At 41.9% G+C, this 20,888-nt stretch overlaps 1 protein-coding gene across 1 annotated transcript in view; it reads right to left on the bottom strand.

Moving 5' to 3' along the window:
• Positions 1–20,888, bottom strand: part of MYO16 (myosin XVI) — a 653,675-nt gene that overhangs the window by 130,206 nt on the left and 502,581 nt on the right. The window contains exon 28 of the mRNA XM_011933947.1: positions 6,469–6,571. Within this exon, the coding sequence (XP_011789337.1) occupies positions 6,469–6,571 (103 nt within the window). The remainder of the gene's footprint in view (positions 1–6,468; positions 6,572–20,888) is intronic.

Here is a 20,888-nt window from a genome sequence, read left to right as displayed (position 1 = left end):
CTCGTTTTCAAACTGTGACTTATTTCAAACTATTTAGGTAACAAAATCTAGACTATTCCATAAACATTACATTAGAAGACGATGATAAAAAAAGATTGTGAATTTCTTTGTTCAGGAGTAACCACAAATAGGAAAAGTATATCTCATTACAATTTGGAGTATGTTTTTTGTGAGTATCCTTTGATATTTCTTTAAGAGCCTCTCTCTCTGTCTCTTTCACATCCACGCATGCACACACACAAGAGTAAGTATCGTATCATGCCTGTACTTGGGACGAAGTTGATGTTCTAATTTTGTTTCTTTCTTCCTGTCTGTATAATCTTGAGTGAGCCACCAGAAGGATCTATGTGTCTGACTCCTCATCCTTAAAATCATAGATCATATGTCATCTCTGAGGTTAAGATCTCAACTTCTCCTTCCACAATTTCCAGTAACAGATATCACAAGTTCCTGCCTCAAAGGGGGCACACAGGCCACTCTTCTTTGCCTGCTCACAAAACTTCTTTCACCCCAAAGTTCTCGACATCTGCTTGCACAGTGAAAAGTACCACCGGGAAAGACTTTCTGCACAGAGCCACATCCGTGCAGTCCCCCTCTCGACTCTCCGGGTGCTGTGTGTTCCGAAGCAGCACCCCTGGTATCACATGGACCGACTCTGACAGATTTGTTTCTTCATTCGTCATCCCTCCAGATGGCTTTAAAATGAATATAGCATTCAAATAACTACACAGAAGAAATCATCCTATAACCAGTTGATGCATATAAAATGTGTGAAAATCAGATTATACCACTTATTTTTCCACTTAGAATTAGCTTCAAAGGTTTTCATTTTACATAAATGACATAACATGAAAAACAAGCATGTTCCACATGGGCCTAACTGCTGTCCAGTCACTTTTCTGTGGCTTGGAGAAATTTGGGCTAATAGCCTGATTAACTGTACACAATTCCAGAGGGATCCTTTCCAAGTTACCTTAAGATAGCACTGAATTTAAAATGTATATATGTAGATAAGTAAAATACCTGAATAATAACAATAATAAAACAAATAGCAGATGGTTAATAACTACTGGCTTAATTTAACTTGTTTTCAAACTATGAGTGAATTCAAACTATTTGGATATTTTTCCATAGTGAAGTAATCCATGAACTCTTTGTTTCATAAAGAAAGCTGTATCTGCTGAGACAGAAAACAGCGCTAGAAGTTAGTCATGCAGGTCCTATTCAAATCATTTCAAAACACTTCCATTCCTTTTTGCAAACAAGTTACATAAATCCCACTTTGCAAATAAGGACGTGGCTCTGACTAGTCCACCATGTTTTTAAAATATATCATTTCACTGTAAACATAAGAAGCCACCAACGTGAAAGATTCCCTTCTAGCCACCACTACATCTTGATTTTCCTTTCTTCAAAATCAAACCAAATTATGTAAAAGTAGCAATTTTGAGTATGTTAAGGAAACAGCAACATGCATGAGTTTGCCAAAACTTGTGGTGACCAGGTCAAATTATATGAAAGAAGGCACCAGATTCCTTTGAGAAGTACAGGCTAGTGGTATAAAAGATATAACAGAAATTATATATTGGAAAACAAAAATGCTTTGGTGCAAAATGCCGTGTGACTTACAGCTTTTTCACAAATGTTTAAAATAGTTCATTTGACCCTATACAGTATTCTATGCTGAAATTATATTTATGTAGTAGTTTCAAATTTTAAAAATTATTTGTAATTATAGAAGTAATGCATTAATACATGTATCTTATAAACACAGATATAAAGCTAAAGATCCATTTGATTCTAACTTCATTTCAAAACTATACATTTTAAAAGGTTTTTTTTTTTTTTTTTTTGAGACGGAGTTTCACTCTTGTTGTGCAGGCTGGAGTGCAATGGCACAATCTCCGCTCACTACAACCTCCACCTCCCAGGTTCAAGCAATTCTCCTGCCTCAGCCTCCCAAGTAGCTGGAAATACAAGCATCACCATGCCTGGCTGATTTTTTGTATTTTTAGCAGAGACAGGGTTTCACCATGTTGGCCAGGCTGGTCCTGAACTCCTGACCCCAGGTGATCCACTCACCTCAGCCTCCTAAAGTGCTGGGATTACAAAGCATGAGCCACTGTGCCCAGCCTATAAAAGTTCTTACATGTCTTTGAATCCACATCAAGTATACTGTATTGTTTGGTAGTTTCTTATTTACAGAAACTCACTTCTTGGCCCAGCTTCCAGGCACAGAGTGTCTGTCCTGTGTCTTTCTCTGGCTTTCTTTCTGTGTCTTCTGTGTCTTTCTCTGGCTGGGGATGCAGCAGTAAGCTGCAGACACAAAGCCCTTGGGATGGAGCTCCCACGCTATGGAGGGAAGGTGGTGAACAGCATGCTAAGGATTGCAATCTGAAGCGTAACAGAAGGTCCTAGGCACCATGGAGAAGAACGAAGCAGAGAAGAGGATGAGAAGATGCAGTAGGAAGGTCGAGGATAATGAGAATCTAAAATCTAGTAGCCAGGGAATGCCTCACTGAGAACTGGCATGTGAGCAAAACTCGGTATACTGGAAACGGTGCAGATCTGCGGAAATAGCCTAATAAACTGTTTTCAAACTGCCTTTGCTCTAGGTGCGAAGGTGCAGCAATGCTCCTTTGACCTGCATTTCTACCAGCACCGCCCATGAGTTGCCCCCACCCCTGTCATTTCCTCTGGATGGCCTGAGTCACCTCTAGGTCTTAACTCTCAGAATTATAATCAATATCAAATGCTTCTTGAGACTCTTCACTTGATTCCAGTTCTTCTCCTTCTCTATCTTCTTCTTTCCTTACTCCTCCTTTTCTCCTTTTCCTTCTCCTCTTGTTTCCAAGATGCAGTTGCGAATGAGAGTGCAAATGCATTGTGCTATTTCAGGGTCAGTTTGGCTGACAGTTTGGGTAGAAAAGGATTCTGATCAGAGTCACCCTGTAATGGGAAGCAGTCCGCTTGTTTTTCCTTCATTTGCTGGGCAAAGTTTAAACATAAAAAAGGCACTATGTACAAGGGGAAGGCTCCTCAGACGAATAAAGGGTATGAGTGTCTTTGATCAGAGCTCGCACTGTGACGCATAACCTATCCCTTTCAAGTCCTGTAATATGAGCAAAATGACTTCAGATAGTTATATTAAAAGATATAGATCGAGTTAAATGCAGTGGAAAGAACATGACATAGTAAAAGCTAGACGTTGGTCTCAGCAAAGTGGTGCTCCCACTGAAACTGAATATTAACTGCACCTAATATTTTGATCAGTACACTGATCTCTAACTAAGACAAGGGCTGTCTGTGAGGTTCAATTTCCTCAAATCTAAAATAAGGTCACTCCTATACACACTGTCTACTTTCCTTTTCTGCACAGATTTTTTTATCAGGCTCTAATAAAATAAAATAAAAACTATGAATAGTTGTAATATACTCTGCAGATGACAGGAATTATTACCTATTAAATATGAAAAATTCCAGAACCTCATGTGCAGTCTACAAACCTGTGACTACTTAAAGCATGAAAAGCAGACACAGGTGTATAGATCGGTGTACAAAATAGTACTGAAGATATGACATCTCTATCCTCGTCTGAAACAGAAGGAAATCAAATGTGCACCAAGGCTTACTGAGTTGCTACAATGTTGGAGAGTATAAGAATTCCAGAGTTACAATCTCATATTGATGATTCAAGGTTTTCCTTCTACAGGGTCTGATTAAAGTTAAGGAGAGAAGACAAAACCCGCCAGATCTCCAAGACTCATTAGAATGACAATGAAATTACTATTTTCAGTTAAAAGAAATCAATTTCTAGCTAACACTGTATACAAGTTAACGCAGCAAAATGTAATTGTAATCTCTTCGGTCCTCCAGCACTGCTTTTAAAAATATGGAAAAGAATAACCATTCATTTCATGCTAACCACTCAGGACTAAAGGATGAACTGACTGGTTAATGAAAACACACATTGTAACTCTCAGCAATTCGGAAACAATGCTACAGATACACTAACCATCAGATGCAACCTTGTTGTCCCTGCAGCCTAACAGCTTCTGATTTAATTGCTGTATCAATTAAAAACAGAAGAGACAAGGAGGAATTCTTCCTGTAACTAGCAATGCATTTCAAACAAATGCTTTGCTTTTGCAACCGAGGAGTCTAACTTTCCAGGTTAGGAATGAGTGTTTTTTGTTTTGTTTTATTTACTTTTTTTTTTTTTTAACAAAAGCTTTTTTTCCTTTGTCAGACCAATATAAAAGTGAAATATGAATAAGCTTCATTTCTGTGAAGTTGATTATTTGTCTGGTAGTATAAAGTATATCACAGCTTACATCTTGAAGAAGCTGAAGAAACACTGTTTTCTTCTGACTAGACAACAGGGAACTCATAAGTAAATATGCTCAGTGAATAAGCACATTGATTCCTCTTTCCTTTTAATTTTTTTTGTCCTGTACTTTCAGCTTCTTTTCAGGCAGGTGAGAAGTGTGGAGAAAATAGTGCCATGAAACGGGATCCCTTTCCCATTTAAAAAAATGTTAATGCTCTCGTTGAAAGTCCTGATGCATGTTTCAATCTAATGCTATCCTCAGCTGCAATTTCAAGTATCCTAGCAAAAGTAGCGATACAGAAGAAATGATGGCTGGCAGGGTGTACCGATTTGTCTTCTGGTCTCCTCTCATATTTGACCTGTACTTTACAGGGGTCTATCAGAGGGATCACTGCCCAGCTATTGTGTTTACTTCCAATCACTCTCTTAGTGAAAGAATTATTCCAGATTCCCTTGCTTCCTTCTACAAATAAAAATTCTCCCTCTCTCTTTCCCTCATACACACACATCTATCTCACAAATATATATACACACACACACACACACACATACATATATATACATATATGTGTATATCATAATCTGTAAGTATTCTTTAAAAGCAAAAGAATACAATAAGAATATCTCAGTGGTACATCATCGGTGGACTACTACTATATAATTACTTATTCAAAATCTCAGCAATAATTCTGTTGAACTGACTTCAGTTACCTATAGACCGAACAAACGCTGATATATGTGAATCCCACCCCTATGTCACTGACTCTGGAGGGGTTGGCGGATATCACTTCTGGTTAGTAATTCCTCCTTCTTCCTCCTTCCCTTTTTACCCAATCTTTTGGCACTGATGTGCATCACTGACAACTTCAGACTGAGTAAGCTTCCTCCTTCAGATTGTTATTTAAAGTTCAAATTTCATTATTAGTTAAAAAAAAAGAAAAAGGAAAAAAGATAACAAAGAAAAAGATTGGGTGGCACAGACAATTAAATCATTACTCATCAATGCCAAAATTCTAGGTTCTTTGTTCTTTGTCATAGACAGATGAGTGTGCGAGCGTCAATCCAGTCTTCCCTCCCTGTTTTACTTAGACTGGGCCACTTTTGGACCTATTCAGCAATTCTGAATCATGAGCTCATGTCATTTCTACAGCCAAGTCCTCATCCTTTGACTCATCAATTATCATGTACTTTTACTCATATTCTCCCTATCACTTTTTAAAGATGCAAATTATGTCTACTTTCCAGTCATCGTCATGTTTTTACCAAAGCTTTTAGCTACCGTTGTTTCTGCCACCTACCCACTTTTCGTGGTTTTACAGCAAGAAACTTCCAAATAATTCCTGGTGTCATGGACTGCGTGGTTTCCCATTGCTGCCCTAATCTGCTCTTCTCACTTCAAACCTCGTCTTCCTAAAATGAGTCAAGGATGGACTCTGATGTTGTTGAATGCATTTAACAAAATCTGGAACCATCTTCTCCTGTTTCTGGTGAACATTTGCCTGTAATTTTGTCTCAGGTTATTTTCTTTTTCTGCAAGTCTAGCTATAGCTTTCACTGGCCCCTAGGTTCTGCCATTCAAATCGATCACAGACTATAATAAAGTGTTTCCAATTATGAGGCTTTTGCCAACAAATGAGGTTCAAAGGATAGTGACATTTTCACTGTAAGGCAAGTGAGAAGCAGGGCAAAGAGAAACAGAAAAAAGGGGAGCTGAGTGAGACTTGAACGAGCTAGGGAAGTCCAGGTCAAACATGCACTTGTGAGAGACCAACTCTGCACACAGAACAACCTTAGTTCTTCAATTTTGGCTCCTCTGACTCCTGCTACGGGTAAATACGACAAAATGCTTTAGTGACAAGGTATGAATCTGACACATGGGCGAACAGAATGGGGCTCATGAGCTTCTGTCATGGTTGTAAAGGGAGCCTCTTAGATTTCCTCATGTTGGCTGCAAGATGTTAAAATCAGCAAGTCATAAAGAATGACAAATTTCCAGGGAATACACTGAATGTCACGCCTTGCCAAACACATCAAAGGAATTTGTTTTTGCCAGGAAGACTCTGGTGGCTCCCTGCAATGACTCAGCTCATTTCTTTAAAATCCTAAAGTGGTATTTTCATAGCTTGTAGGTCACCGACCTGCCAGCCTTGTAATTTACACTGCTGGAGAACAAGCCGACATCGCTCTGCAGCCGAATGTTCCTTCTTCTCACGCAGGAACGTATCAGCCAGCGGCTTATACCTGTGAAAAGCAGCAGAGACAGAAAGCAATGACTGCATTTGCCAAGCACATAATCACATTCAACAGGGCTGTCTTTGTTACATCGTTTCCCAAGTTTCCCTGTCTTTCTTTATCCCAGGAATACCCAAATACCTATTCACTGTGCATTTACTAGGGAACTGGAAATAATCCTTATCTTTTACAAGGGAAATCGTTTTTACAATGCATCAGATATATTTTTCAGTCCTCTAATATATGTTTAGCACTGTCATGGAGCAATTCAAACCATTTAACCAAAGGAAATTTGAAGGGAATGAAAATATGAAAATTAATCCATTAGCCATTTTTAAACATTTGGCATGCTCCTTAAAAACATACCCTTTAAGAAATCTGAGCATTCTTTATGGCCACTTAAGAGTGAATTCAGATGTAACTGGAGTCTATAATAACGGAATACCAAAATGTTCATTCAGAAAACTTATTTGAGAGATAGAATCGCTTCTTCCCCATATATTAGATACTGAATATTTAAAATATTCTGGGACATTTTTATTTTGTAAAGTATCAGTGGCCAACTGACTTCCATTCCTTAGCTGAAATTCATGGCAATATAATAGTTTCCTATAGGTTTTTCAAAAATGACTTTTAAAATTATATCACTCACTTAAAAAAATCCATGTAAAATTCCCTTTGCACTTACAGTGGTTAACCTGAGATACAGGCAAGGCTACAATGGAGGAGGAGGAAGAGGAGAAAACCAAAAAGGAAATGAGCAAAGATACACGCACTTGCATCCTGTTGCCTTCTGTGTTTATGATTCTCATGTTGGGCTGTTCTGCAAGCTGAAGGAAACGCAATGCCAAAGCTGAAGTCATCAGTTTTCTGTTATTTTCTGTGTAATACCTTAGTGCTTCATCTAAAGTTCACTGCAGTAAATTTGGGACCTGCTAAAATGAGTTTATTCCGTTTCCTTAGTGCAATTAAGGGAGGGAGTGTTTTGCCTACACATCTTTATTTACTTGCTTTCCTTGGAGAAAGCAGTGGGAGTATGGGACATATCCCACGGACAGCCACACAGGAATCACACGTGTGTCTTATTTCGGCAGGTACTGTGGGTAAACGAGGGCTCACATGTGCGGCAGTAGAGTCTGGTGTGTAACACAGGCTGGGAAACACACCTGCCACGGACAGAATGTATATCAAAATCCCTGTGTTCAAATCCTAACCCCCAATATGATGGTACTAAGCGGTGGGGCCTTTGATAGGTGATTGAGTCATGAGGGTGGAGCTTTCACGAATGGGATTAGTGCACTTAGAGGAGGCTGAAGAGAACAGGCTTGGTCCTTTCTATTAGGTCAGTGTAAATGCAAATGTGGTTTTCACACTGTTGAAATTTGCCATTTGATATTGGAATACATTCTTAAATAAATGTGGTTATGTTATACATCATGCTAGTGTGCATTTCTTGCTTTACGTTTTTTTGCTAATGACTTATTACTTGCTGTTTATATTTATTTTAGACTATGAGAATAATGTTAGATAAAAAGCAAATTTCCGGGCGTGGTGGCGGGCGCCTGTAGTCCCAGCTACTCGGGAGGCAGAGGCAGGAGAATGGCGTGAACCCGGGAGGCAGAGCTTGCAGTGAGCCGAGATGGCGCCACTGCACTCCAGCGTGGGCAACAGAGCAGACTCCGTCTCAGAAACAAAAAACAAATTCGAGCGATTTTCTTATTTAGGTTCAAAACGGGTCGTAAAAGAGCGGAGACAACTCACAACATCAACAATGCATTTGGCCCAGGAGCTGCTAACGAACATACAGTGCAGTGTGGTTCAAGAAGTTTTGCTAAAGAGACGAGAGCCTTGAAGATGAGGAGTGTAGTGGCTGACCATTGGAAGCTGACAATGACCAATTGAGAGCAATCCTCGAAGCTGATCATCTTACAACTACGTGAGAAGTTGCCAAAGACCTCAAGGTCGAACATTCTAAGGTTGTTTGACTTTTGAAGCAAATTGGAAAGGTGAAAAAGCTCGATAAGTGAGTGACTCATGAGCTAACTGAGAATTAAAAAAAATGTTGTTTCAAAGTACTCTTATTCTATGCACAACCATGAACCGTTTCTTGATCAGATTATGACGTATGACGAAAGTGGATTTTAGATGACAACCAGTGATGACCAGCTCAGTGGCTGGACCAAGAAGAAGCTCCAAAGCACTTCCTAAAGCCAAACTTGCACCGAAAAAGAGGTCATGTCACTGTCTGGTGGTCTGCTGCTGGTCTGATCCACTACAGCTTTCTGAATCCCAGTGAAACCATTACATCTGAGAAGTATGCTCAGCAAATAGATGAGATGCACCGAAAACTGCAACACCTGCAGCTGGCATTGGTCAACAGGAAGGGCCCTATTCTTCTCCACCACAGCGCCTGGCTGCATGTCACACAACCAAAAGTGGAAAGACGGGTTACGAAGTTTTGCCTCATCCACCATATTCACCTGACCTCTCGCCAACCACCTACCACTTCTTCAAGCATCTCAACAACTTTTTGCAGGGAAAATGCTTCCGCAAGTGGTGGGATGCAGAAAATGCTATCCAAGAGTTTGTCGATTCTTAAAGCACAGAATTTTACACTACAGGGATAAACAAAACTTACTTCGCAATGGCAAAAATGTGTTGATTGTAATGGTTCCTATTTTGATTAATAAAGATGTGTTTGAGTCTAGTTATAATGACTTAATGTTCATGGCCCAAAACTGCAATTACTTTTGCACTAACCTAACACCATGTGAGAACACCGTTCACAGAGAGAACAAGAAGCTCTCTCCAAACCAGGAAGCGAGCTTCCACTGAATACTGAATTTGCCGACAACTTGATCTTGGACTTCCCACCCTCCCGGACTATGAGAACTTTCTGTTGCTCATCCAGGACTATGAGCACTTTCTGTTGCTCACGAGCCACCCAGTCTATGATAATTTGGGACAGCAGCTTGAACTGACAAAGACAGTACCCAGTTACCTTCTCAGCCGAAGACATTTCTTATTTCCTTTCTTAAATCTTCAGCATTCTCACTGAAAAGTCAATGTATGACTTTTCCTGGATTGATAATCCTCATAATCTTGCTAGCCATAAACCAGAATGAATTTATCAGTATCAGCAACCACCCTTCCTTCTCACAGATGGATTTTTGCTCGTGTATCAAACTTAGTGCATAGGAAAGCATAAAAATACAAAAAATGGTAAGTAACAGAGACTGAGACTGAAGTAACTGAGACTGAAATTGCAGTGCCAGAGGCAAGGATATGAAAAAGGTGGCTCATTATTTTGCTCACACTAAATGGACTACAGTGATTTGTTGATGGGTGAAGTATTCAGGAATTGTTTTGCTTTTGATAGGTGACAAGAATGTGATTTCTTACATGCCATGTACTAAAGTTGGTAGCTGTGTGTTTTATTTTACTTTATTAATTTTTATTGGGGTTTCTGCAGAAGAAGAAAGGGAATTTCCCCTGTATAACAGGGCAGGGCAAATGGGTATGACGTGTAATATGTAGAGGGTTGGGAAACAGGAGTAAGCTGTGCAAAGGACAGTGAATGTGGACCACCCAGAAGGCTATCGGCACCCCCTAATGATTCTCTCACATGCTATCAGTACCTCTTTTTTTTATTTTTGCAGAGTTTCATTCTTGTCATGCAGGCTGGAGTGCAATGGTGCTATCTCTGCTCACTGCAACCTCCACCTCCTGGGTTCAAGCGATTGTCCTACCTCAGCCTCCCAAGCAGCTGAGATTAAAGCACCCGCCACCATGCCCGACTAATTTTTGTATTTTCAGTAGAGACAGGGTTTTACCATGTTAGCCAGGCTGGTCTCGAACTGCTGACCTCAGGTGATGCACCTGCCTTGGCCTCTCAAAGTGCTGGGATTACAGGTGTGAGCCACCGTGCCCAGCTGACATTAGTACCTCTTATGAGCAAACATGGGTTAGGTTTGATAATGTCTGAGTGGTTAGAAGGTGACAAGTGATATAATTGTACAATGTGTTCAAATAGGAAAGAAACTGAATTGGGAATCTGAAAACTGAGATTTAGGTTCCCACTTTGTAACCAGTTTGCTATAATGCCCTTGGCAAGTCACCTAACAAGCAACGCTCTGCTGTCCCTCAGAACTGTCTGTTTGCATTTCTCCAGACGAGACATAAATTCTATTCTGCGTTACAAACTCTGACCTCTCCTCAAAGTGTGTGAGTTCACCCAGAGTAAGGGGATATCTTTGTACATTTTATGGTGTCTCCTAGCTTGCCTTTGAATGTAGCAAGTTTAAATAATTGACAGCCAAGACATGGGGCTGTGGAGCAGGAGATGGTAAGTCACATTTCTTGAACCCTGAATGAATGCAAAGGGCTTTTCATATCACCTCACATCCTCCTCACAGATGCAGGCCTGGATGACAATCATCTTTAGATAGTGAGACAGATAGTGGTTGTAGACATTCATTCACTTACCCAAGTTCACAGGGGTGCTGTTATGGGCTGAACTGTGTCCCCCCGTGCAAGATAAGTGAACGTGATGTTTAGGGTCTTTGTAGAGTATTCAAGTTAAGACGAGATCATTAAGGTGGGGCCTAATCCAATATGACTCATATCCTGAAAAGAAGAGGGAAATGCCACGGGAGACACATAGCAAAGGGCCACATGATGCATGCAGAGGTGTCAGTGACACAGCTACAAGTCAGGGAACACTGAGGATCTATGGCCGCCACCAGAGACAAGGAAGAGGCCAGGGCAGATGCCACCCAGAGTTTCAGAGGAAGCCCTGCTGACAACTCAGTGTTGAACTTCTCACTTCCAGAGCTGGATGAGGAAAGGTCTATTGCTTTAAGCCATGGAGTTTGTGGTACCTGCTTATGGCAGCGCTGGGAAGCTGATACAGATGAGGAAAGTGGCTGAGCTGGAATTGAACCCAGGACAATCTAACTTCAGGGCCAAGCTCTTCACCACCATTGCTACAGTTTTAATGACAACTAATAAGTCCTAACCCTGGATGGTTCTAGAGTGGAAAAGGATAAGATTTACCCTTAAAAATCGAAAAATTAAAACTCAACAGTAACCACCATGATATTGGACATGTAGGAATAAGAAGTCTTGGTTTGTGGCTGGGCGTGGTGGCTCATGCCTGTAATCCCAGTACTTTGGGAGGCCGAGGCGGGTGGATCACGAGGTCAGGAGATCGAGACCATCCTGGATAACACAGTGAAACCCTGTCTCCACTAAAAATACAAAAAAAATAGCTGGGCGTGGTGGCAGGCGCCTGTAGTCCCAGCTACTCAGGAGGCTGAGGCAGGAGAATGGCGTGAACTCGGGAGGCGGAGCTTGCAGTGAGCCAAGATCCTGCCACTGCACTCCAGCCTGGACGACAGAGTGAGACTTTGTCTCAAAAAAAACAAAAAAAGGTCTTCATTTGCTGGCCTTCAGTGCCTGGAAGCTTTTTAATAGTGAACTCATTCATGCCCTCAGGAAAGCCATGTGTTTCTAACATTTAGCCAGAGTAATACACTGAAATGAAATCACTCTTTTTTTTTATTCTTTCTCATAATTGTCTCATTCTGGAACTTTGTTAATTATAACCAAGAATTTAATTCATATAATTCAAGCATCTGAATATAGTATTAACAAGTCAGAATGAAAAATAATGCACCTGATGCTTTTTTTCTCATTTTATATTGTTCTTTTGACACTTAAAATGGTATAATTCTGACGTGTCAACTAAAGAAAAAGATCACCTGAGGCAGGATGAGATACTCTATGTAAAACATCTTGTCTTTTGGAATGTGAGTGTTTTCTATAGGTGGTGTTACCGGATAGAAAGACAGGGTCACATTCCATTCCTGAGTTAAAACACATTCCCCCAGTAACTGTGCTCTGAGGCCATACGGTTCACGAGCCTGGAGCAGGACATTAGTCCTGAGCACAGGAGCAGCTGGAGAGGGACTTGTCTACTCTCACTCCCCACACTGTCCCAGCATCTGTCATCCAAGACAGACAGGTCACCTCAATCCACTGAAGACACCTATATTTAGGCTTCACTTCCTCTGTGTCTGAGGCAAACCAACGGACTGTAAAAAGTAAACATGAACCTTTCCAGCCAGCCTGCTCTTTCTGCCTTATCCTGGTTTGGGATGAGGGGAACAACTGTTATCTAGTTTCATATCTGGAATCGGAGTTTGTGGTTCACTTGCTCAGGATCAATCATCAATTCATCAGCACTGACTGAGCACCAAGTCTGTGCTGGGGGTGCTCCCAGGTGCTAGGATCTAGCAGGGAATAAGCAGCCAAAGCCCTTTATGGTAGTAGGGGTAGAATTAAAAAGTAACCTTGGAACTAACCCAAATGCCCATCAATGACAGACTGGATAAAGAAAATGTGGCACATATACACCATGGAATACTATGCAGCCATAACAAAAGGATGAGTTCATGTCCTTTGCAGGGACATGGATGAAGCTGGAAACCATCATTCTCAGCAAACTAACACAGGGACAGAAAACCAAACATCGCATGTTCTCACTCATAAATAGGAGTTGAACAATGAGAACGCACTGGGGCCTGTCAGGGGGTGGGGGGTTAGGGGAGGGATAGCATTAGGAGAAATACCTAATGTAGATGACGGGATGATAGGTGCAGCAAACCACCATGGCATGCGTATACCTATGTAACAAACCTGCACGTTCTGCACATGTATCCCAGAACTTAAAGTATAATAATAATAAAGAAAAGTAAATAAGGGCCGGGCACAGTGGCTCATGGCTGTTGTCCCAGCACCTTGGGAGGCTAAGGCAGGAGGATGGCTTGAGGCCAAGAGTATGAGACCAATCTGAGGAACACAGCAAGACCCCATCTCTACAAAAAATTTTAAACATTAAGCAGACATGGTGGTGCAAACCTTTAGTGCCAGCTACTCAGGAGGATGAGGCAGGAGGATGGACTGAGCCCAGGAAGTTGAGGTTGCAGTGAGCTATGATCACACCATTGCACTCCAGCCTGGATGACAGAGACCCCAACTCTTAAAACAATAAAGTAAATAAGGAAGTGTGTCAAATACAGTGAGAGATGTGGAGAAAGATAAAGCAGGAAAGCTTTCCCTGCGAGCAGACGCCTGACAGTGAGGGAGGAAGCTGTGGCTTCTCTGGGGGAACTGTAGTCCTGGCGGAGTGGGGGTGCCACATGGCCGCTGTGGGAATACCAAGGAGTCGAGTGTGGCTGGAGAAGAGGAAGGGAGAGGAGGAGGGCTGTAGGAGATGAGTTTAGAAAGGTCAGTGCAATGGGGTAAGGATCAGAATCCTGCAGGTGACCATCAGGACCTCGGTTCACACTCCGATTCCCGGGTATGAGGTTTCAGCACACTCTGTTCCTCGACTTTGAAGAAAAGCGTCATTGATACTGTGAGGCTGAGTGGGCCTGGAGAGGGGCGGGAAAGAGTCAGGGCCGCCCTCTGGAGGCCCTTCCTATAGTCCAGGTGAGAGGCGTTGGTCCAAGGCAATGGCGACAGAAGAGGTAAAAACACACTGGGCTCTCTGTGCATTTGGGTAGCCCCAGCAGGATTTTCTGGTGAATGGATCAACGTGGCTATGACAGGAAGAGAGGATGATATCAAGGTTTTTGACCTAATAAACTGGAGGCTGTGGCTGACATTTCCCGCAGTGTAGTAGACAGGGAAGAGTATTTATTCTCCAGACTAATGTTATTTAACAGGAGGGAAATACTGCGACTGAGGAGAAGCGAAAAGGAGAAATTCGGGTGGAGCTCCGTAAGGAGACATTGACCAAACATCAGCCAGTCCCCCACACTAGATTTATTACCCTCCTGGTTGCCAATGACTCATCTGTGGCTGGTTTCTTTACTGCCATACACCTCTGTCTGAGTGGACAGGGCAGTACTGAGCATTCGGGAAACGGATGTAGCTTCTGTGATGGTGCAGAGTGCTCATGACCTCATGGGGTTCCAACCTCAAGCTGTGTTATGTTAGACGCTCCATTTGCCCCACTTTTCTTGTGATGGGTTTCTGACCACTTTCAACTTCCCCTTCTTCTTGTTAGTCTGCATCCTAAGTTGCCAGTGTATACTAAGTGTGGGGTTTCAAAAAAGTTCTGTCATAGTTAAATGAAAATTTATCTAACATGCGCCTCATTCGTCAAGTACATTCTCAACATCAAGGACTGAAGCACAAAAACATGCTTCCATACATTCACGTATTGTGACTACAACACTACAAAAAAAAAAAATAGTATCTTACAAAATTGTAAGTGAAAGAGCCACATCATAGATCGTCTTCATTTTGGAGTCTATATTTTTACAAGGACAGGCTGAAATTGAAAAGGCAGAGAAAATCTAACTAGTAAAAGGTGGAAAGAACTCAAGGAAAGTGATGAAATAGTGTTTCTCTCTTCAAAAGTGATCGTTCCTTCCAGTATAAAGGGGAACTTTGACATCCTGTGTATCACGGACCTAGAGATAAAAATAGCTTATGCAGTCACCACAGAATTCAGATTAAACATGGTGACTTTTTTTTTAAAACTTTCACTTTAGATTTGGGGGTACATGTGAAGGTTTGTTACATAGGTAAACACGTGTCATGGGGTTTGTTGTACATATTATTTCATCACCCAGCTATTAACCCCAGTACCCAATAGTCATCTTTTCTGTTCCTCTCCCTCTCCCTACCCTCCTCCCTTAAGTAGGCCTCAGTGTCTGTGGTTCCCTTCTCTGTGTCCATGAGTTCTTATCATTTAACTCCTACTTCTAAGTGGGAACATGCAGTATTTGGTTTTCTGTTCCTCTGTTGGTTTGCTAAGGATAATGGCTTCCAGCTCCATCCATGTTCCACAAACGACATTATCTCATTCTTTTTTACGGCTGCATAGTATTCCATGGTATATATGTACCACATTTTCTTTAGTCAATCTGTCACTGATGGGCATTTAGGTTGATTTTAAAACACAGTGAATTTTAATTGACTACTTCAAAAAAGACTATCAGGAAGTAGGAGAATCATTTTCTTAGAAAATATAATGTATGTTTATCAAGCTAATGTTTATTAACCTCAGATGCAGTTTCTCTGAAAATGCCTCTGTTAAATACTGGTTTTACCACTTCATTCTCAAGGAAAATTTTGTTATGAAAGTAAAACTTATGTTGTTTCAGTCTGAAACTCCTTAGAAATTTAATTCTATTTGAGAAGTATTTATTGAATACTTACTACGAGCAACATATTCTGCCAAGAAATGCCAAGATCACTAGGCTGTATAAAGCAATGTTCTAATTTTACTGCACATGGTCAAATATAAAGCAAGACTTTTTTGGACCAAAATTATACCTCAGAAAAGATGTGGTTTTCTTATTTCAAGAAATCATAATATTTATCTTATGATGGTTATATTCCAATTACTTTATTGTGAAAAACAAAACAATATTTGGAGAGAACCATTAACCTCCTGTTCTTCTAGAAAGACTGAATAATCAATAAAAAGAGAAAAACTGAAGGAGAAAAATTGAATGTCGTAGGAGCTACCTATTGGAGGGTTGACAGAGAAAGAGAGTGGTGAAGGGGAAGGGAAAGGAGAAGCAGGAAAGAAAGGACTGGACGGGAGCCGTCCAATTTCGGAGGAGCCAAGGGAAGGCAACGTTGGAAATGTGGTCTGCAGTGCTGAACGCTGCAGAGGAAGAGAAGCAGATGCACACTGAGGGGGCTGTGGGATTTGGTGACTGTGGCGTCAATGGCAACGTCAGACATGGGAGAAAGTAGATTACGATGGTATCAAGACACTAGCAGCTGGTGGTTCTTAACATCAATCAAAGAAAAGACCAATAGCTGGAGGGTGGGATAGAATCAATGAGTGCTTTTTGTTTTTCAGAGGCAAGGAAAAACTGATTAAGCTTGCAGGCAGCAACATTTGTAGAAATACACACAATGTCTACATGCTATTCATATTTATTTTTGTATATTTCCATTTTCCACCAGATTATCTTATTTAGAAATTTTAGCTCTCATAGAATGAGGATGTACTTTCTTCTAGAACCACTCCTGGGCATTTTCCCTGGGGCACTGCATGGTGTCCATACCTGCCATGCACACCACAAACGTGGCTGTCTGCCCATGGCTACAAATGGATGCGTTTCCCCCATTCTATGAACTTATATTCATATTCCTGCTTTCACAGTAAACACAGAGCAGGTGCGGAAGGGTGATTTTCAAGCTATTTGGGGCTAATTTCCAGCATTCAGAAGGCTGCATGGTGGGTTGAACATAACAGCTGCCTAGCAACAAGACTGACATACATCATGAAAACAGAGAGAAGTATGAAGAAAAAGGAGCACAAGTGGGCTTGAGAGAGAGATAAAACCTGCTTCAATGTGGAGAGCCGGAAAGGATAAGAAAGAGAAATGGGACGGGGAGAGGTGGGGATTGCAGAAGTGCTTTTCCCCTAAGGAGGGAGGACTAGTTATTTTTTTCTTTTAAGGAAAAGGATATGAAAGTAGAGACAAAGTTGTCAAAAATGTTCTAGTTCACACAGAAATCGATTTTGTTCTCTACACGTGCACATTTTTTTCCTCCTTCCCATGACTCTGACAGGAAATATCCCACCTATCATTGCAGTTTAGTTCTGTCTGTCCTGCTGTGGGTCTCCTCTGCTGTCCTGCAGCCTCCGCACACCCACACTGCACGGCAGGGCCCCCTTTCACCATGCACCCCTGCCCACCCCTTCTTGCCTTCTGCCCCTTCCTGAGGGTCCTCTGCATCAGGACCAGTCACGTCACCTCCCATCTGCCCACAATCCCTGGCACTTGCCGTTCCCTTGCACTGAAGCCTGTCAGCAGACATGTGGACTCACAGCCATAGAGCTCACCAGTTCTCTCCCTCAGTTCCCATGACTCTGCCCTGCATATTTACAAGAAAGATGGAAAGGGGACTTCAACTGTATCTTGTGATGGCTTTTGCACCTCCTGAGTGCTGAGGCTTCAAATTTGGTCTTGAGTTTATTTTCACATCTACAGGGACCCATATGAGGCTTCTCAGTTCTCACCATGGTCTGCACATGGCTCTGCTAAGGAAGGAAGAAGTCTTTGTGTTATCACTACGACAATTCCAGGGCTACTGCTTCTGGGGCTGGCCAACACAGATTTCCCTTCTACTTCCGAACTAGGGAGAACAGGCTGCTATTATCTTTTAGAAACACAGATGCACCATTCAAACAAAGACATTGTGACACTTCACATTGCTGCAAATGTCTTTCCTGTGCAATTCTTGGCTCAAGAGCCTCCCTGGAACCTTAGAGAAGGGCTGCCCCGCAGCCCCAGGAGGTCTCTCTTGCAGTCTAGGGGACTGGTATGGTAAGGGACTTCCCAGAATTCTACCTGCAACTCTCTGCAGTTTAAAATGGAGCGTGAGGGAAAAACAGAAGGGAGGGAGGAACAGGGCAACAGGAAAACAATGGAAGATTTATAGAGTGGCCATAAATTCCAGGTGTGATAAAAGACGATTCCACATCATCACTGACTTCTCACAACAACTCCAGAATGACATTTTAAGACATTGTGTCATAAGACAGTCAGTTTATTGCAAAGCTAGCATCTTAATCTGGACTGTAGGATCTTGAATCAAATGTAGTTTCTAAATCAATATGGGAGATGGGATGATAGACATTCGTCCCTATTGTTTTTGTGTTTGAAAGGATAAAGGCAACCAACATACATAATAATGTATAAATGAAGCATATTAGTAATACAGAAAACAGCCAGTTGCGGTGGCTCATGCCTGTAATGCCAGCATTTTCGAAGGCTGAGGTGGGCGGATCACTTGAGGTCAGGAATTCGAGACCAGCTTGGCCAAAAATGGCAAAACCCCGTCTCTACTGAAAATACAAAAATTAGCTGGGCATGGTGGTGGGCACCTGTAATTCCAGCTACTTAGGAGGCTGAGGCAGGAGAATGGCTGGAACCCAGGAGGTGGAGGCTGCAGTGAGTCAAGATCACGCCACTGCACTTCAGCCTGGGGGGCAGGGCGAGACTCCATCTCAAATAATAATCGTAAAAATAATAATACAGAAAACAAAAAATGCAAGACTATGCTATTCCCTTAAATTCTATGATTGCTTTTGCCTTAAATTGCAAGTCTTCTAAGTCGGGGTCACATTCCCTCTCTCCCCAAACGTCTCTTGTGGTGGTGGTTGTTTTTGTTACTAGTATTTTAATGACCTCATGGTCATATTTATTAAGAATTAATCTCTTAAGATTCTAAAACAGCATCTGAAAGGAGACTCAGTTTTTGATTTTCACAATGCTCTTGGCAGAAACCCAGAGGAAGGGAAAGGAGCGGCCTGGAGGAGTGAGGGGCCGACTGCCCCCCGAGCGGTTACAAGACCACCTGAGGCCCTCGGCAGGGCTGTTCACCATCGTCTGGAAATGACCAGGCTGCTGTGGCCTCTCCTCCTCTGTGTGGTTCTGTCTAAAGGCGCTGTGTCTTCTCCCGCGATGTGGAAGGGCAGCCCGTGACGGTGCCGAGTGAAGGACTGCGGCCCGCTGAGCTCCCTTCACCGCCACCGCCCCCTCTCAAGCACCGCACCCGCAACACCGCCTTAATCCCAGGGATTCATTCATGTACTTTATGTAATTAAGCCAGGGGGTCTCTCCTCCCAGACAATATGGGAGCTGAATAATAAAAAAGAATGCTGAATTATACTTCAGCTCTTGGGATTAGGCAATACCAGAAAGCAGATAAAAAATGAATTCAGAGCATCTGCTAAGAATTTACATGACAATACTCTCAAGTTCTCTTACTCAAAGCTGGTCCCACCATTTCATTGTAATTGTGCCATATAACAACACTGTATTTATTCAATAAATGGATGAAAGTGAAACACTAAACTAGAAATGTCTCAGCGTGAAACATACAGCAAGCTCCATTTCCTGCGCAGCCTTTCCCACACCTAATGTTTATTTTAGCCAGGTTTGTACTTGCTTCCCATACAGCCCTAGGATATTTTTCTATGCAGACTCCCCACCCGTGCATACCTAATACTCAGAACCATCCACCAAAGGGAACATTTAATTTAAAACTGTGCCCTCTTGGAGAACCCAGACTGCGATGGAGCTGAAATAATGGTCGCAGGCTGAGGAACCAACCACACCGTTCTCTGATTTGATCACATGCTCAGGAGGACACTGAGCCCAGCCTGTTCCGCACATTCAAATCGATATCTTTATCCTTCATGCATTTTATACTGGCTGAGCCATGGCTTGTATTTATCAGGTACAAGAACAGCTTGTTTCGTTAAACTGAAAAGAACAGATGTTCATTTGTTGTTTAAGCCTAAATAAAAGACCTGTTTAGGCTCTGAGGTTTAAGTAAAATTATCCCATTCCTAAAGCAATTTGCTCCTTAATCAAATATTCTCCAAGGTCAGTCTGACCTCCTATCTTTCAGGAGGGACAGAAAACTAAACAGGTAGATTTAGTTGTTAGAGATATTTGTTTTTCCAGTGTTTTTCTCCTCTTACTGAAGAGAGAAGGCTATACTTGAAAATGGCAAAAAAGCGTTGTGGAGTTGTTTGTTTGAGACAGAGTCACACTTTTGTCGCCCAGGCTGGAGTGCAGTAGAACAATCTCGGCTCACTGCAACCGCCACCTCCCCGGTTCAAGTGGTTAGCCTGCCTCAGCCTCCCCAGTAGCTGGGATCACAGGCACCCGCCACCACGCCCGGCTAATTTTTGTATTTTTAGTAGAGACAGGGTTTTGTCATGTTGGCCAGGCTGGTCTCGAAATCCTGACCTCAATCAATCAGCCCACTTTGCCTTTCCAAAGTGTGGGGATTACAGGTGTGAGCCACCGTGCCTGGCCGGTGCTATGGAGCTTTGAGGCTAATGCCAATAATTTTAGTATTTAAACAAGTTTATGTGTATTTCAGATATTAAGTTGAGTTACTCACTACCATATGAATCTACTGTTCAGAATATCACTGCCAGTGCAATTGATTAGTGCATCATTGAGAAGTTAAGAATGAAATTACAATTATCTCCAAAGGAGCAGCCTGGTGCTGAAACCACACGGCCGCTTCTACTCAAGGCACTTTCCTCTGCACACCTCCTTTAGACAGTGTGGCAAGGGTTGAATTAAGAGCTAAAGTCTGGCATCTGAACTGAATTATGTTTGTTAAGTTGCAAAAGTATTACTTTAAAAATAGAGCCAATCAATATTCATTATAAAGACAAAATAAACATTTGGCCAGTGAGATATTAAACATTAGTAGCAGTGAACTTTAACATCATTTGACTCTGTCATTCCACATTGAGCCA

The sequence above is a fragment of the Colobus angolensis genome, unplaced genomic scaffold (genome assembly GCF_000951035.1).
Source record: "Colobus angolensis palliatus isolate OR3802 unplaced genomic scaffold, Cang.pa_1.0 Scaffold13, whole genome shotgun sequence".
NCBI lineage: Eukaryota > Metazoa > Chordata > Mammalia > Primates > Cercopithecidae > Colobus > Colobus angolensis.
The sequence above is the reverse complement of the archived record's forward strand: the minus strand, read 5'-3'. Positions and strand labels throughout refer to the sequence as shown.